The sequence below is a fragment of the Stegostoma tigrinum genome, chromosome 1 (genome assembly GCF_030684315.1).
Source record: "Stegostoma tigrinum isolate sSteTig4 chromosome 1, sSteTig4.hap1, whole genome shotgun sequence".
Classification (NCBI taxonomy): domain Eukaryota; kingdom Metazoa; phylum Chordata; class Chondrichthyes; order Orectolobiformes; family Stegostomatidae; genus Stegostoma; species Stegostoma tigrinum.
In genome coordinates, this window is record NC_081354.1 from 27365568 (window position 1) to 27384676 (window position 19109).

Here is a 19109-nt window from a genome sequence, read left to right on the forward strand (position 1 = left end):
CAATCATTCCAAATTTTATTATGCATTAACCACCAATTTAAGTTATAGGCATTATTGGAAAACTCTTGTTAAAACAGTCCTGAATGTGATTAGTAGCTGCAAAAACAGGTGAGTTCAATTCCTGCAGTTACTTGTGAATTTTCTGGTGTTTCTGCAGGTGTGAAGACTGAATGAATCCCTTCCCACATGCTAAACAGATGAATGGCCTCTCCCCACTGTGAACTCGCTGGTGTATCAGTAAGTGGGATGAAGTAATGCATCCCTTTCCACACTCAGAGCAGGTGAATGTCTTCTCCCCAGTGTGAACCTGTTGGTGTGTCAGCAAGGTGGATGAACGAGTGAATCCCTTCCTGCAGACTGAGCACATGAATGGTCTCTCCCCAGTGTGAGTGCGCTGATGGGCCAGAAGTTGCTTTATACTTTTAAAGCACTTCTGACAGTCAGAGCAATGAAAAGGTCTCTCCTCTGTGTGAACTTGCTGGTGTGTCAGAAGCTCAGATGACTGAATGAAACCTTTCCCACATGCAGAGCAGGTGAATGGCTTTTCTCCAGTGTGAATTCGTTGGTGTCTTTGAAAGTTAGCTGACTGGGTGAAACCCTTTCCACATACAGAACAGGTGTAAGGTGTTTTACCAGTATGAACTCGCTGGTGTCTCCGAAGGCTGGCTGATTGAGTAAAACCTTTCCCACAGTCAGAACAGGCGAATGGTCTCTCCCCAGTGTGAATTCGTTGGTGTGTCAAAAGGCTGGATCTCTGTGTAAATTCTTCCCCGCAAGCCAAGCAGCTGAATGGTCTCTCCCCAGTGTGACTGCGTCGATGATTTTCTATCTGGGATGGGTAACTGAATCTCTTCCCACAATATTCACATTTCCATGGTTTCTCCATATTGGGGTGGCCTTGTCTTTCTCCAACACTTATAATCAGTTGAAGACTGATCCACTAATAGAACACATATTCGTTTTTGCTATGATTAGCATGATACTTTTGCAGGCTGCACAAATGGTTGAAATACTTCTTTCACATTCAAAGGCTGCTGGTATTCAGGCCCTGAAGAGTCGAGTAACCCCTGTAAAAAGGAGTTTACAAAAACTATCATTTTCAGTTTAAGAACGAAAGTTGTGAGATTCTCTTCTGCTTCCTGGTGGAAGATGGCTGTGCAATTGACCTATGGCACACTGCCCACAGGAGTCACAATATGCCTTACTGCACATTGTGTTTGTTTTTAAATTCAGGCAACATTTTGATTGCTAACATTTGTGTAACTCATTTTTCACTTGTTATGTTTCTGAAAGACATATTAAGGTTAAATGCCAAAATATGAAAAGCAATGTAAAAAAGATAGACATCTTAAAAACTGGAAATGTGAAAAACAAAAGAAGTGTAAAATGGTCAGTGTCAATATCTGTGGAAAATGATACAGTACCTCATTTCTAAATCAGGAGACCTTTTCAATGCACCAACTGGTTGTTATTTCAAGACACAATAAATATTTGTCTGAGTGGCTGTTGTGGCATGAAAATTTTTAAATATACATAAAATTGAGGAGTGGCAACAAGCATCAAGAGCAGAAAAGAGGTCATGAGAGAAAAATCCACTTTTGCAAGTAATGCACAAATTACCTTCATTGATGTTTAATATTATAAATGTTCTGTTTAAAGTTTCTATTAGAATTATCGCACATTTATACACGTATATGCAAAGTATCTTCGTTCAATCATTCAGCAGACATTGGCCCAGATTTCCCTATGGGAAGACAGTCATTGCAGCAGCGTGGACTGGATTTGCACTTAAGGACCACGTGGAATCCCCCACACATCTGACTCCCCGGGTACTGTGCCGCAAGTTGAAATTTCTGACAGCCAATTATCTAATGTTTCAAAGCCTCTGCAAAAGTCCCAATTCAAACCAGACCTTTTGGAGGGTTCCTAGTTTAATTACCCAGAGTAAGCCAGAAGAATTAAAATCTGTTCTAATTGCTGGAATACTATTAAATTATAACCCATAAATCACTAACGAATCCCCTGTTTTAACACCCCCTGGACACCCTAGCCCTCCATACTCCCACACAAATTGGACCTGAGTCCCAACTGCAGCCCTTACACTCCACCGTATTGAATCTTGCCACTGAGTGGAACTGCAGATGTAGAGTTCTCAATCGAACCAGAAGATCTAGGCCATTATGTTCAAACAACTTATTGGTATTGATTATGCACACTTATGTTCAAAGCAATTTCTATATTACTCAACAAGGCTTTTTTTCCCTAAAGTTCCTATTAGTATTAATTCTACACATAACAAATCATCTTGAGTGGTAACAGTTACATTCACAGATCCTATTAACAATATGTGAATTAGTCTAATTCTACCAAGGTTTTGAAATTTCCCAACAGCCTTGAAAAATAGAGATAACAAGGTATAGAGCTGGATGAACACAGCAGGCCAAGCAGCATCAGAGGAGCAGGAAAGCTGATGTTTCAGGCCTAGACCCTTCTTCAGAAATGGGGGAGGGAGAAGGCTTCTGAAATAAATAGGGAGAGAGGGGGAAGTGGATAGAAGATGGATAGAGGAGAAGATAGGAGGAGAGGAGACAGGTCAAAGAGGTGGGGATGGAGCCAGTAAAGGGGAGTGTAGGAAGAGAGGTAGGGAGGAGATAGGTCAGTCCAGAGAGGACAGACAGGTCAAGGGGGCGGGATGAAGTTAGTAGGTAGGAGTTGGAGGTGGGGCTTGAGTTGGGAGGAAGGACAGGTTAGGGAGGCAGGGATGAGCTGGGCTGGTTTTGGGATGCGGTAGGGGGAGGGGAGATTTTGAAGCTCATGAAGTCCTTCCCAAAATCCACAAACCTGACTGCCCTGGTCAAACCATTGTCTCCGCCTGCTCCTGCCCCAACAAACTTATCTCCACCTATCTCGACTCTATTTTCTCCCCCTTACTCCAGGTACTCCCTAACTACATCTGTGCCACCACCCATGCCCTCCTCCACAACTTCCAATTCCCCTGTCCCCAACACATCTTTACCAGTCCCTATACACCTGCATTCCCCATATGGATGGCCTAAAGGCCATCTGCTTCTTCCTGTCCTGCAGGCCCAACCAGTCTCCCTCCAGTGACACCCTCATCCGCTTAGCCGAACTCGACCTCACACTTAACTTCTCTTTTAATTCCTCCCACTTCCTATGAACAAAGGGGGTGGCCATGGGTACCCGCATGGGACCAAGCTACGCCTGCCTCCTTGTAGGTTACGTGGAACAATCCCTCTTCCGTACCTACACTGGCCGCAAGCCCCACCTCTTCCTCCGTTACTTTGATGACTGTATCAGCGCCACCTCGTGCTCCCACGAGGAGCATGAAATGTTCATACACTTCACCGACACCTTCCACCCCAACCGTAAGTTCGCCTGGACCATCTCGAATACCTCTCTCTCCTTCCTGGACCTCTATCTCCATTTCTGGCAACCACCTAGAAACTGATATCCATTTCAAGCCCACCGACTCCCACAGCTACTTAGAATACACCTCCTCCCACCGACCTACCTACCTACAAAAATGCGATCCCCTATTCCCCTTTCCTTTGCCTCCGCTGCATCTGCTCCCAGGAGGCATTCCACTCCTGTACATCTCAGATGTCCTAATTTTTCAAGGACCGCAACTCCTCTCCCCCCCTCACTGGTCGAGAACGCCCTCAACTGTGTCTCCCAGACATTTCCCGCAACTCATCCCTCACACACCTCCCCGCAATTACAATCAAAACAGAATACCCCTTGTCCTCACCAACCTCCAGATCCAATGCATCATCCTTCGACACTTCTGCCATCTGACCCCACCACCAAAGGCATTTTTCCCTCCCCACTCTTATCTGCTCTCTGGAGGGACCACTCTCTCGGTGACTCCCTTGCCTGCTCCACACTCCCCTCCAGCTCCACCTCACCCGGCACTTTTCCCTGCAACCGCAGGAAGTGCTACACTTGCCCCTACACCTCCTCCCTCACACCCATCCCAGGCCCCAAGAAGACGTTCCACATCAAGCAGACCTGCACATCTGCTAATGTGGTATACTGCATCCGCTGTTCCCACTGTGGTCTCCTCTACATCGGGGAAACCAAGCGGAGGCTTGGAAATTGCTTTGCAGAACATCTACGCTTGGTTCGCACTAAACAACTGCATCTCCCAGGGGCGAACCATTTCAACTCCCCTTCCCATTCTGACATGTCCATCCTGGGCCTACTGCAGTGCCACAACAATGCTACCAGAAGATTGCAGGAACAGCGACTCTTCTTCCGCTTGGGAACCCTGCAGCCCAATGGCATCAATGCGGACTTCACAAGCTTCAAAATCTCCCCTCCCCTGAACGCATCCCAAAACCAGCCCAGCTTGTTCCCGCCTCCCTAACCTGTCCTTCCTCCCACCTATCCGCTCCTCCCACCTCAAGCCCCACCCCGATCTCCTAACTTCATCCCACCCCCTTGATCTGTCCATCCTCCCTGGACTGGCCTATCTCCTCCCTATCTCCCCACCTACACTCACCTTTACTGGCTCCATCCCACCTCTTTGACCAGTCTGTCTCCTCTCCACGTAGCTTCTCCTCCGTCCACCTTCTATCTGCCTCCCTCTTTCTCTCTATTTATTTCAGAACCCCCTCCCCATTTCTGAAGAAGGGTCTTGGCCCAAAACGTCAGTCTTCTTGCTCCTCTGATGCTGCTTGGCCTGCTGTGTTCATCCAGTTCTACACCTTGTTTTCTCAGATTCTCCAGCATCTGCAGTTCCTTCTATCTCTAGCCTTGAAAAATAAATCTATCAATTCCAGGTTCAAAATTTAAAATTGAGCTACGTTATAGTCGCCAGTGACTCTGTCGCGAATTTCATTTCCAGATGCAGCAGGGATTCTAGGCTGTAGCCATCTGGTCAGTGTATGAAACACAGCAAAATTGAAAGCACCCCTGTACTTTAAAAAAAAATTATCCCTTTCTTGCAATTTCAAATACATCTAAATTTGTCTTATGGGTTATGTACATACATTTAGCATTCAGATTTCAAAAGGTGCCAATCTCGTTCCACAGGTCTTTATTTTATGTTCAAAATTGTACCATGTTCTTTTTCCTTGTTAGCATATTGTTCTTCATAAAATTACTTCTTGCTATCTACATACTAACTTCAGCATCTCATGTGCATCTTAAAACCATTACAAAAAAAGGAGCAGGATGTTCCTATTAAAAATCGGAATAGAAATTTCAACCCCACAGGGCTGCTTTGCCATTCAATAGGATATGACTGACCTGACATTCTGCATGTCCACTTTTATGCCCTTTCCCCAAAACTATTGATTCCCCTACTGATCAAGGATCTATTTCCTCTATTAAACATACACAAGGATAATAAAGTGTGAAGCCAGATGAACACAGAAGGCCAAGCAGCATCTCAGGAGCACAAAAGCTGATGTTTCAGGCCTAGACCCTTCATCAGAGAGGGGGAATGGGGAGGGGGTTCTGGAATAAATAGGGAGAGAGGGGGAGGCGGACCGAAGATGGAGAGAAAAGAAGATAGGTGGAGGAGAGTATAGGTGGGGAGGGGATAGGTCAGTCCAGGGAAGACGGACAGGACGAGGAGGTGGGATGAGGTTAGTAGGTAGGAAATGAAGGTGCGGTTTGAGGTGGGAGGAAGGGACAGGTGAGAGGAAGAACAGGTTAGGGAGGCAGACACAGGCTGGGCTGGTTTTGGGATGCAGTGGGGGAAGGGGAGATTTTGAAGCTGGTGAAGTCCACATTAATACCATTGGGCTGCAGGGTTCCCAAGTGGAATATGAGTTGCTGTTCCTGCAACCTTTGGGTGGCATCATTGTGGCACTGCAGGAGGCCCATGATAGACATGTCATCTGAGGAATGGGAGGGGGAGTTGAAATGGTTCGCGACTGGGAGGTGCAGTTGTTTGTTGCAAATGGTGTTCTGCAAAGCGGTCCCCAAGCCCCTGCTTGGTTTCCCCAATGTAGAGGAGGCCACACCAGGTACAATGGATACAGTATACCACATTGGCAGATGCGCAGGTGAACATCTGCTTAATATGGAAAGTCATCTTGGGGCCTGGGATGGGGGTGCGGAAGGAGGTGTGGGGGCCAGTGTAGCACTTCTGCAGTTGCAGGGGAAGGTGTCGGGTGTGGTGGGGTTGGAGGGGAGTGTGGAGCGAACAAGGGAATCACGGAGAGAGTGGTCTCTCCGGAAGGGGATGGAAAAAGGTCTTGGGTCGTGGGGTCGGATTGTAGATGGCGGAAGTGTCAGAGGACGAACAAGGACTTAGAAGTTTGAAGGAAGAAATTGCTCCATGTCTCAGTCTCAAATCTTTTATTCTGATACTATGCCCTAAGTTCTAGACACTCCCGCGAGGGGAAACATTCTCTCAGCATTTACCCTACCACATCTTGAATAGTCGGCTCTTTTGTTCTCCCTTCCAAAATGAATAACTTTGTTCAGTGAGCATAAATACTAACAATTATTCAAAATATACAAGAGCTTACTTAATCTACAACATTTTGTAGGGCCTCTTCTGATTCTGCAAGCTGGTAGTGCACAGGTTTGCTTCTAGTACCTCTAATTCTCACCATCCAATTTTTTGAATGTTTGTTCAGTGTACAGATTTAAAAATGTTAATAACCAGAAGGCCTCCTGTGCATTTAACCTCAGGACACCCGAAAATAGCCCAGGTCTTCTACAAACGACCACTGCCTCCGACTGTTTTAATAACAATTATCATTCAAAGCCTCTTTTGCTTCAAACGCAGCTCACTGCTTTCGTCCTTCCACCCCCAACAATTCAAACGTTCAGTAAAAGACGGTTTTATTTTTACCCAAGCGACGTCTCCGTTCGCCGATCTAATCAGCCGCACATAAAGCACGATGGCGTCACGTCTTCACGTTCGGGGTGGTTAGCCAATCAGAGTCAGTTCCACCCTATGACCTGCCCCTATAACGCCGTGAGCCGCCTGCATGTGTCACGCCCCTTTATCTCTGTTCTGCCTCCCTACAGCTCGTGCCTGTTGTCCGTGCGCTACAGCGCCGCCTCTGACCGCGCACCTTTCATTCCTCACCTCGCGGTGCTCGTTCGGTGCTGACGTAGTTCCTGTGGCCGTTGGCCTGGTGACGGTGATTCATCATTGGTGGTGGGGGCGGGGGAAGAAGTTCCTTCGGAGCCGTAACCCTGTGAGTAAAGTCCCTCGGTTGCCGAGGGATCTGGAGGCTCCGAGTCTACTGCCATAAGGCAAGAGGGCTGAGTGGCTTTCAGTTCCACTTTCTCCGGGGAGTATCCAGCAGCGGAGCCTGGGCTGGCCACTTGTTGCTGCCTCTCCACCTGGTTAATTCCCGTTCTGTTTGCACCATCACGGGGACTCTTCTCGAAAACCACTCGGCCTTCAGTTCAAGTGGTCCCATCCTTTACCTCCTGTGCCAGTTGTGCGCTGTTCAGAAGCGGGCTGGAGGCACTCGTGGCTCTATTTTGTTTTTCGGAGTATGTTTTCCATCTCAAACTTTTTCCCCTTGGTGTGTTTTGACCGTCAACCTATTTCCGAGTTTCTTTTGTTAAATTGGGTGCGAAAAGCAGATGTAGTTTACTTCCAGTGAGGCCTTATGTTACAAAAGATGTGTAGGCTGATCGAGAAGCTAACTTGTCCTTCAGCATAATTTGCGACTCACAATACCGCTTAGGTTTACAGCAGAACTCCGAGAAGTGCGTTGCAGAGCGTTTGAGTTTCTTATTTTAAACCCAAGATTGTTCGATATAATTCGAATAGTGCATAGCATGGAAGTAACGATGTCCGTTTTGCTGCCATTGCAATGGTGTATAGTGCTGAGTCGGATTTAATGAATATGTTGCTACAAGAGCACATGGTATTTTTAATTGTTACTTCTGCATCACTCGGCTTTTTCAATGTTGTACACTGTAAATTGCCGCCTAAAATGGTTAAAAAGTAGCTCATCAAATAAAAGATGAATAAAGGACTGAAAGATCAGTATAACATAATCTTTGTTCCTTCATTCTGTGTTAATATCATAGAATCCATACAGTGTGGAAGCAGGCCATTTGGCCCATCAAATCCACAATGACCCTCCAAAACGGTGTGACAATGGAACATGGTAACAGTTTTTTTTGTATGTGTGTTTTGGAGGGTGATAAATGAACAGGGATTACTGACACCAAGGAGAAATCATATTTGCTCGAGTATCAGTTAATGTCATGTAAAGTCAATGTTTGACATCTGTCTGAAGTATTCATTTATTTTTCACATACTTTCTGTATAGATCAACTCCTAACCTTTAGCCAAAGAGTCCAAGATCTTTATATTTAACCATCCTGCACACACTGAAGTCAGAACTGCCCTGGTACAAATCTACTTCTGCTACAACTAAAATAGTATGTTCTTGAAGTCAGCTGTCAGCTCCTTGAGTCTAAGTAAGAGCTTAGCACACAGGATGTCATTTGTGATTGCTGAGGCATTTTCACAGCCGAGACAGTGGATTAACATGACAAGTTTGAATGTGAAGTTGTGGGAAAAATGGGCACAGTTTTGATTGGTGATTAATTTTCCAAACAGTTTTTAAAATAAAGTCTTATCAGACTGAAAATGTTAATTTTGTTTCTCTCTCCACAGATGCTGTCAGACCTGCTAAGTTTCTCCAACATTTTGTTTTTATTTCAGATTTCTAGTATCTGCAGTACTTTGTTTTTTTATGTGAGTGTGAGATTGAACAGCTCAGTAGTTGCAGAGTACATAGTGTTATGAATATCTAGTTTATGGTTCTTGGAATTTTCAGTTTTGGGTATTAAGGCATTTTGTGAAATGGAATTGAGGAGCATTAAAGTCTGGTATATTTGAAAGGTTGAAGTAATTTTACTTTCAGGTTACTTGTGTTTGTTTAATGGAATCATCGGGGTTGGTCAGCTCAGATGGCAGGACATCATCCTGCATCACAAGTCAGTTTTCAACATGATTCAATTCTTGCACTGTCTGAAATTACTGTGAAGCACTCTGCTTCTCAACCTCTCCTCTACCCTGAGGTGTGGTGACCTCAGGTTAACTGCAGTACCAGTCATCTCTCTGAGAGAGCAGCCCTACAATCCTGTAGGACTATGGTGACTTTACCTTCGCAAATGGAATCAGAATCTGATTGTTTTGGGAGGGTAAAGTTAAATTAACTAGAATGCATTCTGTAAGGCTGAAGCACCTGGTAGCTCAGAACAAACTACGTTTCACGGAGATGAGTGGACTTAACATATTTTAGGTTTCAGTTTACCTGGATGCTTTTTCTGGGAGAGTGCTGAAGTAACAAAGTTGCTTTGATATCGTGCCTCACGGGAGGCTGCTGAGCAAGGTGAGGGCCCATGGTGTTCGAGGTGAGCTCCTGGCTTGGATTGAGGATTGGCTGTCTGACACGAAGGCAGAGAGTTGGGATAAAAGGCTCTTTCGGACTGGCAACCGGTGACGAGCGGTGTTCCGCAGGGTTCAGTGTTGGGGCCGCAGCTGTTCACCTTATATATTTATGATCTGGATGAAGGGACTGGGGGCATTCTGGCAAAGTTTGCCGATGATATAAAGATAGGTGGACAGGCAGGTAGTACTGAAGAGGTGGGGAATCAGCAAAAGATTTAGACAGTTTAGGAGAGTGGTCCAGGAAATGGCTGATGAAATTCAGTGTGAGTAAATGTGAGGTTTTGCACTTTGGGGGGGAAAAAAAATACAGGCATGGACTATTCTCTAAATGGTGAGAAAGTTCGCAAAGCAGAAGTACAAAGGGATCTGGGAGTGTTGGTCCAGGATTCTCTAAAGGTTAGTTGCAAGTAGAGCCTGTAATTAAGAAAGCGAATGTAATGTCGTTTATCTCAAGAGGGTTGGAATATAAAAACAATGATGTGCTTCTGAGGCTTTATAAAGCTCTAGTCAGGCCCCATTTAGAACAGTGTCCAATTTTGGGCCCCACACCTCAGGAAGGACATATTAGCCCTGGAGCATCTCCAGTGGAGATTCTCACGCATGATCCCTGGAATGGTAGGTTTAACGTATGATGAATGGCTAAGGATCCTGGGATTGTACTCATTAGAGTTTAGAAGGTTGAGGGGAGATCTAATAGAAACTTACAAGATAATGTATGGTTTAGAAGGGGTGTGGACGCTAGGAAGTTGTTTCCATTAGGCGGGGAGACTAGGACCCATGGGCACAGCCTTAAAATTTGAGGGGGTAAATTTAAAACTGAAATGAGACGACATTTCTTCAGCCAGAGAGTGGTGGGCTTGTGGAATTCATTGCGACGGAGTGCATCCACGGGATGTTGGATGCCTTCAAGGCAGAGATCGATAAATTCTTGATCTCAGAAGGATTCAAGGGCTACAGGGAAAGTGCAGGAAGTGGAGTTGAAATGCCCATCAGCCATGATTTAAATGGCGGAGTGGACTTGATGGGCCAAATGGCCTTACTTCCACTCCCATGTCTTATGGTCTTATGGCTTTAGGCAGCACGAGTGTAACTGTTTAGGTTCCAGGCAATTAGGGCAGGAGAAGTCTGTGGAAGTTATTGTGAGAGTGGGGCCAAGGACACCACAAGCACTATTTGCTTCATTGCAGCTGAGAGAACCCGGGGATATTGTTAGCTTAGTGAAGCTATCTATCTAGGAAAGAGCTAGAACTGATGCTGTAATGCAATCTCAAGATATTCAGTAGAAGAGTTTGAACGACCTAGGTGTGTGCGGTTGGTGAAGCGCTCTGTGATAGAATGGCTTTTTGAGGGAGATGTAAAGCCAGAATTTTGAAGGTGAAGAATTGGAATCTTTTGTAAATGAGATAATATTTTAATGAGATTTGGTGACTCTGCCACAGATGTTTACTGGTTGCTCAGAAATGTGTGGAATCTGTCTTGACCACACTTACAATTAGATGCGCTTTGACAAGCGTCTGACTGCCTTTATTTACTTCATGTTAGTTCTGGATGTTAAGTATATATATTGCATATATTGTGTGTTGTGTAACCATTTTAACTTTAAATCATGAAGTTTATTTAGTTTGTTCAAAAAATGATGAACCCTTCTGGCTTTATTGTCTTCCTCCATGTCTAGAATCTCAAATTTTGCCTACTTTTTAGAAAACAGTTATTGGCCTTTAGCAGTTCATAAAATAAATTTGGCAGATTCCTCCAGGATCACAACAATAGTGAATGGAGCCTGGCTAGTTAAGCATTTTAAAGAGCAGTTGTAAGTGACTTGGGGTAAGCTATTTCCAAAGACAGACGGAAAAACAGTAGATGAAAGGCAGTTGAGTGGTAAAACCACAGAGTTGATCAGAAATGGCCTTCTTTAACAAGCAAATGTATTTTACATTGTCACTTGAGCAGTTGAGAGTGGGAATGCATTCTGATTTACAATGGCTACTTAAGTAACAAAAGTAATTAGTGTATGGAGAAGTTGAAATAAAAATGGTATTATAAACAGTTTATCAAAATTATTTTGTGGAACAACAATTTTTTTGTACCATCTGAGTCTGAGATTTGAATGGTTTCACTAGTTTTGTGGTGATTTGTTGCCAATAAAGGAGCTGCTTTAATTTGTTGGTATTATTGGAAACCAGCGTAGAGCATCTTCAAAATAAGAAATATCTATTTTGCTGTATGGTTGTGACGGTAAATTTTAGTTACACCATCCCTTTTTCCTAATAAAAAGCATTTTTGCAGTTGGGAATGAAAGTATTAAGTGTGAAAATTATTAGGATAATTGGTTGACATTCCAAGCACTGTATCCTTTTACATCTATGTTTGAGTTCATATCCAACCCACCATCTGTACTCTGTTTCATTGAGGTGCAGTAACTGAGATAGAACTTCCAATGAAATGCAGAATTGACTTGTAGATAGGTCTGGATGGTTTTGACTTGGAAGGGTCTTAAAACTGAAAGCAGGTTAGCTGTTCAGCTATGAATCACATTTAGTGAGAATATCTTTTTGTTTTCCTCACCAGAATATGATTAGTTTAATTTGGAATTACCTGTACAGCACTCTTCTGAGGTCCTGGATGAAGTGGATTTTAAGAAAGATTACTGGAAGATGTGAACTACAACGTATTTGTGCCAATACTGTTCAAGGAGCAGAGCGAACAATGAAGATAGGTGAGCAGTGGGGAAAGCTATTCCTGAATTATAAGTAGAGTATTAACTACTGCAATTAAAGCACACTTTTTTTATTGTATTATGGCCTCAGTGTTCCATGCTTAGGCTTGGCATTCAGGAACATTCATTTGCCTCATCCTTATATTATCCAAACCTATTTATTTTGGAAAAACCCTATAATATTTCCTCTTTGATTCTATGACTGTATAAAAACTTACAGCACAGAAACAGACCCTTTGGTCCAACCTCTTCTATGCTGACCAAGTTTCCAAAACTAAACTAGTCCCATTTGCCTACATTTGGTCCATATCCCTCTAAACCTTTTCTATTAATGTACTTGTCAAAATGTCTTTTAAATATTGTAACTGTACCTGTATCTATGACTTTCTTTGGTAATTCATTCTACGTATGAACCAACCTCTGTGAAGAGGTCCCTTTTTAAATCTTTCATCTCTTATCTTAAAAATATGCCCTCTAGTTTTAAAATCTCCTATCCAAGGAAAATTCCCCAGATCATTCTCTAATCTTGTAATCTTAGTGCAATTTTTTCTGTACATCTTTTAAAATTGTGGATTCCAGGACTGCAAGTTGTATGCTAAGTTTAATTTGACTAGAGTATATGTATGATTATTAGAGCTGTAAGAATATTTTCACTTCATTTTGTGCACACTTAAGATCTTTTGATGGAACCTTACATTAACATTTCTCATTAGCTACTCCACAACCTTGTTGTTACTAATTGTAGAATTTTGTCTAGTATGAATTCAAGATTGGTCCACAGTTTCTTCATCTAGATCCTTTTCAATAATGCATAGAACTATATTTATGGTTAATATTGTTAAAAGATAACTTGCAGATGAAAAATATTTTAATCTTTTAAAACAATTATTACATTTATAAACATTTATAACAATTAGAACAGTTGTTAACTTGTGCAAGTTTTGTATCCATCTTAGTATACTTGTTTGCCATCCATACTTGATTTAAGCATATTTCCTGAAAATCTTTTCTAATGTACTGAAAATTATTTAAGCTAAAAGCTAAAATTTTCATTTCTTTCAAATAGAATATTCTTTGAAATCATCCAGAAACGAAGTAAGTGAGATTCACTTTTTTGTCTTCTTCTGCTTGATAAATTAAGTCAATATTATTCTTGGTTATCGAGGTACTGGGCCTGACCCACAAGAACATTGATTTTTCCCTTTTATAGTTGTATGGTCTACTAAGAATTTTCTCATGTTCTAGCTCCCCTGTTTCATTCCACCATATGTCTCCGTTCAATGTCAGAAGCTAAACTTGGTGAAATTTGTCCTTCACACTGGAATGTGGTAACTGAAATACTGCTAGTAAGGTGTGATCTGAGCTTCAGCTGCTGTGCGAGAAGTACGCATTCAGCATGAAGACAATTGTACTTCGTTAAAGAAATCCACTTAAAGATCTACATAACTGTATGATACTGAGGAGATCAATCTGCAAGTTATTTAGCCTGAAGTGGGATATTCGTGGAAGAAGCAAGAAACCAATGATAGAGAAGAAGTAAAACTCTAAGTAATCCAGTACAATAAAATGGTGTAGATACTGCTTCAATCAGTGTAAGCATTTTATAAGTATATTAAGAGCAAAAGGATATTTGGAGAAAGAGGGTGTAGGTAAGATCTTAAATCAATGTTTTTCATCTGTATTCACAAAGGAGAAAGATACTGTAGCTGGAGATTTTGGTTGGGTTGGTGAGGTTCTAGAAATGTAAAGATTAATAAGGAGGAACTGTTAGATATTTTATCAGACATACTAGTGCAAAAATCCTTAGGCATGATGAGATGTATCCCAGGCTGGGAATTGCCCAGCCCCTGATGGAGATATTTAATACTTCACTGATTTACTGGTGAAGTGCCAGATGACTGGAAGATTGGCAATGTGGTTCCTTTGCTCAAGAAGAGCAGCGAAGATAGGCCAAGTAATTAGACCAGTTACAAAAACAAAGTTGCTGGAAAAGCTCAGCAGGTCTGGCAGCATCTGTGGAGGAGAAAAATGAGTTAACATTTCGGGTCCGGTGACCCTTCCTCTGGGAAAACATCAGTTTATATGCAGAAAGTAGGGAGTTGGATGGGGTAGGGAGTAAATGATAGGATAGAGCCCAAAGAGAGAGAAAGAGAGTCGGACAAACAAAGGAGTTGCTAACGATCAGGCTGGGAGGGTGAATAGTTGTTATTGGGGACTGTTAGTGACTATCAACAGGGAGTCTGTAGTCGCAGGCTATGTGGTAACAAGGCCTGGTGTGTGGGGTGAGGCGCTGGGACATGGGAGAGTTTCGGCCCTAAAATTATTGAACTCAATATTGAGTTTGGAGGGCTGTAGGGCCCCCAAGTGGAAAATGAGGTGTTGTTCCTCCAGTTTGCATTGGGCTTCACTGGAACACCATAACAAGCTGGAGACAGATGTTGGCCAGAGAGCAGGGTGGTGCATTGAAGTGACAGGTAGTTTGAGGTCTTTTTTGTGAGCAGAATGTAGATGTTTTGAGAAGTGGCTGCCAAATCTACACTTCCTCTCCCCAATGTAGAGGAGAATTAGACCAGTTAGCCTTATGTCATTAGTAGGGAAATTATTGAAAAAAAACTTGAGGCTCAGGATTAATCAATCCTTGGAAAGGCAGGAATTGATGTGGGATAGTCAGCATGGATTCATTAGAGGGTGATCACAGGTCATAAAATCCCTACAGTGTGAAAGCGGGCCCTTTGGCCCAACAGGTCCACACCGACCCTCAGAGCATCCCACCCAGACCATCCCCCTATAACCTGCTAATTTACACATGGGCAATTCTTGTCTAACTAATTTAGTTGAGTTCTTTTTGAAAAGGAACTAAACATGAGGTTAGGCAGTTGATTTGGTTTACATGGGTTTCAATAAGGCTTTGACAAGGTTGCAAGTGTAAGGCTGCTTCAAAAGCTAATGGCTTGTGGCATCCAAGGCAAGTTGACCAACTGGATGCAAAATTGCCATTTGAAATAGGCTACAAAGGGTGATGGTGCAGGATTGTTTTTGTAATAGGAAGCTTGTGACCTGTGGTTCTGGGACCCTTGCTGTTTATGTACATTAATGACTTGGATGTAAACATTGAATGTATAACTAGTAGGTTTGCAGATGATACAAAAGTTGGTGGTGTTGATGGTGAGGAGAATGGTCTCTGGATATAGTCTGATATTGATCAGCTGGTAAATTTCACAGGGCAGTGGTAGATGAAATTTAATCTGATAAATGTAAGGTGATGCATTTTAGAAGGCCACATAAGGGTCAGATGTACACAATAAATCACAGGTCCCTAGGGAGTACTGAAGAACGCAGGGACCATAGTGTATAAGTCCATAGATCCCTGAAGGTCTCTGCAAAGATACAGTATAGTGAAGAAGGCAAACAGGATGCTCACCTTCATTAGCTGGGGCATGAAATAGAGGAGCAGGGAAGGCTTGTTACAACTTCTTAGAACAGTGAGTAGGACAGATGGAATACTGTGTACATTTCTGGTCACCACACTATTGGAAGGATGTGATTGCACTGGAGTGGGTACAGAAGGGCTGTTGCCTGAGGTGGAAAGTCTCAGTTATGAAGAGAGCATGAATAGGCTGAGTTTTCCTCCTGGAGCAGAGGAGGCTGCAGAGGTATCTGGTCGAGATAAATTAAATTACAGCATGGACGAGGTAAATCATGAGAATCTTTTCCCTGTGGCAGATGTGCCTAAAACTAGAAGGCATAAGTTTAAGGTAAAGAGCAAATGGTTTAGAGGAGATCTGAGGAAATGTTTTTTCCACTCAGAGGGTGGTAGAAATATGGAAAGCACTGCCTGAGAGGGCAGCGAAGACAAGTACTCCCATAACATTGAAGATGCATCTGGATGAGCAGTTAAAATGCCTGGATAAAGTAAGCTATGGACTAAGGTGCAGGGAAAGTGGGATTAATGTGGTTTGGTGTTTGTTTGTTGGCAGACATGCTGGGCCAAAAGGGCCTGTTTCTATGCTGTATGATTCTAGTGGGAGGGATAGGGGCGAAGAAAATTGGCTTAATCTCTGGAGTACTGGATCCCATGTGTTATACTGTGATTTAAAAAAAAACGGGTTTTAAAGTTGAGACAAATGTGATTTTTGATTTTACTTCTGTAGAGGTGATTTGTTTTAGGAGGTCAAAGTCATTTTTGAGTAGTTAAGTTACCTGTAGAGTTAGTCAATGAATTTTTTGCAAAGTTAAACTTTAGTGACATACAAAAAGGCAGATGAGGACCACAACCAGATTTAAATTGAGAGGAACCATTTCATACCAGCAGAAGGGCATTTTAGTCAGTGGCTGTCAAAGCAAACCTTAAAACTGTTTTAGCAGGTTAAATATACAGCATTGTTCTTAAATTTTAATTTAGAAAAGTAAGTGAAATAGCTACTGTCTGTATATCTTTGGATGAGACTGTACAGGGATAATCACATCTGAATGTGTAGGAAGTCACCATAGGGAATGCTTGCAACTTAGTTAAGAAATTATAGTTAAGAGTAAAATTCAGTGAGTGTTTGTCAAGGATATTGCTGGGAAAAGGGTCAATTCTTTTGCTGTTTACTATAAGATCTTTCAAAATTTATTTGCTATATTTTGTGCAATAAACTGTTCTTTACTACGTGAATATGTTCAGTGACTGAACACCACTGCAACGAAACTGTAAAATTAAAACTTACTCTGACAAATCATGTTTTACTCTGTGACCTGACTTGTCCAGTTTTACCCTCCTTTAGGATCACAATGGTAAAGTTCATTGTTATACAATAAATAACGTGGCGGCGGGGGGGCGCGGGGAGAGGAGGAGTTGTTTCTCAACAATATATGTAATTCTAATTCCTTAGAAACATTTGGCACCCTAGACACTAGTATTCCTGATGTAGGACAGTGTTTAATCATAAGTAAGATGAAGCAGGGAGCAACATACTTGAGTAAATTTTACTTTGCAGGTTTATACTTGCTGGTACTTCTGCCCTGTGGGGAATGTCATTCTGCTGGGTTATACAATTGCCACTTTGTCAGAGAAATGAACAACTGAAAAGGAGAAGAGATGTAGTAGCACATTTTAATTTGCACCAACATTGACATTAAACATTCTGAATGCTTATTTCCCAAAGGCATTAACAATGTTTAATAGTTTAGTGCTAACTAATATTTGTTTCCACAAATTGATTCTCATTTAGGCTTTAAAGACATCAGTGGCTGGCAGTGTGGAAGATGTGGAGAACAGAGTTCGGGATATTATGGTGATAAAAAAGATTTCCATTCAGAAAAATCCACAGTAAGCTTTGAATTGTATTCATAAATCAGCATGAATTTTTTAAAAAATTTTATTGTCCCTTTTAAATTTTTCAATGTTTCTACTGGAGCTTTGAACGTGTGAATGCTCAAAAATTGTTAGGCAGGTGCTGGAAATCTTGAAATATAAAGGAAAATGCCAGAAGTACTCAAATCAGGCAGCATTTGTGGAGAGAAAACGTTAATGTTTCAGAATAGTGACCTTTTGAGTAAAACATTAACACTGTTTCTCTCCTCGCTGATACTGCCTCACCTGCTGACCTTTCCAACAATTTCTTCATATTTAGTAAACAGTATCCATGTGCATATTTTACATGACTGAGATTTAGAAGTGGGAATATTGTTGCGCCTTTAGCTCCTCTTAATTGCTGCATTATATTGCCCTCATTATAGATAACTAACTTATCACAAAGCAGGGATGGAAGCATGTAGCTTAGGAACAAACCACTTGCACTTACTCTGAAATCGTTATTGCATTCTTCTCTCTATTTTCCTCCTCTTTTTCTAAAATTAGTTATTTTAGAGTATGATCCCATGGTTGCTGTCCACATCTTACCCAAGGGACTGTTCATTAAGTGAACGTAGATTATAACTGAAAGTAGATCATTTGGTCACGAGAACATTACAAAGCAGATTATCTGACCTCCTAATGCCACATGTGTTACTGGGTAACAATGAAAATTTGTCCAATCTCCTTTCTCTACAGGTAACAAGACCAGTTGTAGTATACCTGTCATTTCCCCAGACCTAAAATTTTGCTATGTCAGCATGAAGCCTGAATCTCTTGTAAAAGCTAGTTAGGTTAACAACTCAGCATAGTTAATGCATACTCCAAGCAGCTATGTACCATGACACTTTCTCCTCCCCCATCATACCCTACAGGCAGGATGATCCCCAAGAGCTGGTGCTCTTTGGTCTCCAAACACCTAACAATGAAGACAGTTCCCAGATGACACAGTAACCATTATGTTTAGCTGCATTATTTTAATGCAAGAGTAAAGTTAAAGGCTGGTTGACTACATCAGAGCTCATTAACCAGCTATTGTGCAGTTATCACACTAATCTTTAATTCATATTTAAATGAGGCTGTATTTGATACTGAAAATTTGATCCTTGACCTTTCTTACGAAACCAGTTTTGAAGAAAACCTTATTCTGAACAAACTTTGGCATTCTTAAGTCAGAAATAGCAAAAGCCCTGATTCCTTTTAACTATGTAAAACTTGAACTAAGTTGCTTTCTGAAAAGTTTTGCCACCAATTCAACTTCAGATGTTTTAATACCAGTGCTTGGCCATACTGCCTCATTTTAAATATGAATTAAAGATTAGTGCAATAACTGCACAGTAGCTGGTTAATGAGCTCTGATGTAGTCAACCAGACTTAACTTTACTCCTGCATTAAAATAATGCAGCTAAACATAATGGTTACTGTGCCATCTGGGAACTGTCTTCATTGTTAGGTGTTTGGAGACCAAAGAGCACCAGCTCTTGGGGATCATCCTGCCTGTAGGGTATGATGGGGGAGGAGAATGTGTCATGGTACATAGCTGCTTGGAGTATGCATTAACTATGCTGAGTTGTTAACCTAACTAGCTTTTACAAGAGACTCTCAGATTTATTCACAGCAATACGATTGTAGGATGAGTCATTATGAAA

The 19109-nt window shown here is 42.0% G+C and overlaps 2 protein-coding genes across 8 annotated transcripts in view; one reads left to right on the forward strand and one right to left on the reverse strand.

Moving 5' to 3' along the window:
- Positions 1 to 7680, reverse strand: LOC125451999 (zinc finger protein 214-like). Of its 4 annotated transcripts, none has more exons than XM_048529861.2 (2): positions 7073 to 7680; positions 1 to 1067 (listed from the first exon to the last, which is right to left on the reverse strand). In XM_048529861.2, the coding sequence occupies exon 2, from the start codon at positions 884 to 886 to the stop codon at positions 128 to 130; it is 759 nt and encodes a 252-aa protein (XP_048385818.1). In that variant the 5' UTR covers positions 887 to 1067; positions 7073 to 7680; the 3' UTR covers positions 1 to 127. The 4 variants fall into 4 exon arrangements, with proteins under 4 accessions (XP_048385818.1, XP_048385809.1, XP_048385824.1 ...); XM_048529852.1 differs by lacking the exon at positions 7073 to 7680 and adding an exon at positions 6833 to 6907; XM_048529867.2 differs by lacking the exon at positions 7073 to 7680 and adding an exon at positions 6504 to 6815.
- The window catches only part of elmod2 (ELMO/CED-12 domain containing 2), a 23214-nt gene continuing 11163 nt past the window's right edge, over positions 7059 to 19109 (forward strand). The window contains exons 1-4 of one of the 4 annotated variants that reach the window (XM_048529832.2): positions 7059 to 7184; positions 11978 to 12125; positions 13192 to 13220; positions 17339 to 17436. In XM_048529832.2, coding sequence (XP_048385789.1) covers positions 11981 to 12125; positions 13192 to 13220; positions 17339 to 17436 — 272 coding nt within the window. In that variant the 5' untranslated portion in view covers positions 7059 to 7184; positions 11978 to 11980. Of the gene's footprint in view, positions 7489 to 8040; positions 8115 to 11977; positions 12126 to 13191; positions 13221 to 17338; positions 17437 to 19109 lie in introns of those variants that run through there. The other 3 variants (XM_048529822.2, XM_048529841.2, XM_048529816.2) reach the window with 3 other exon arrangements.

Excerpts from the sequence above, each read along its gene's own strand:
- LOC125451999 (XM_048529861.2), bottom strand. The coding sequence starts at position 886 with ATGGAGAAACCATGGAAATGTGAATATTGTGGGAAGAGATTCAGTTAC.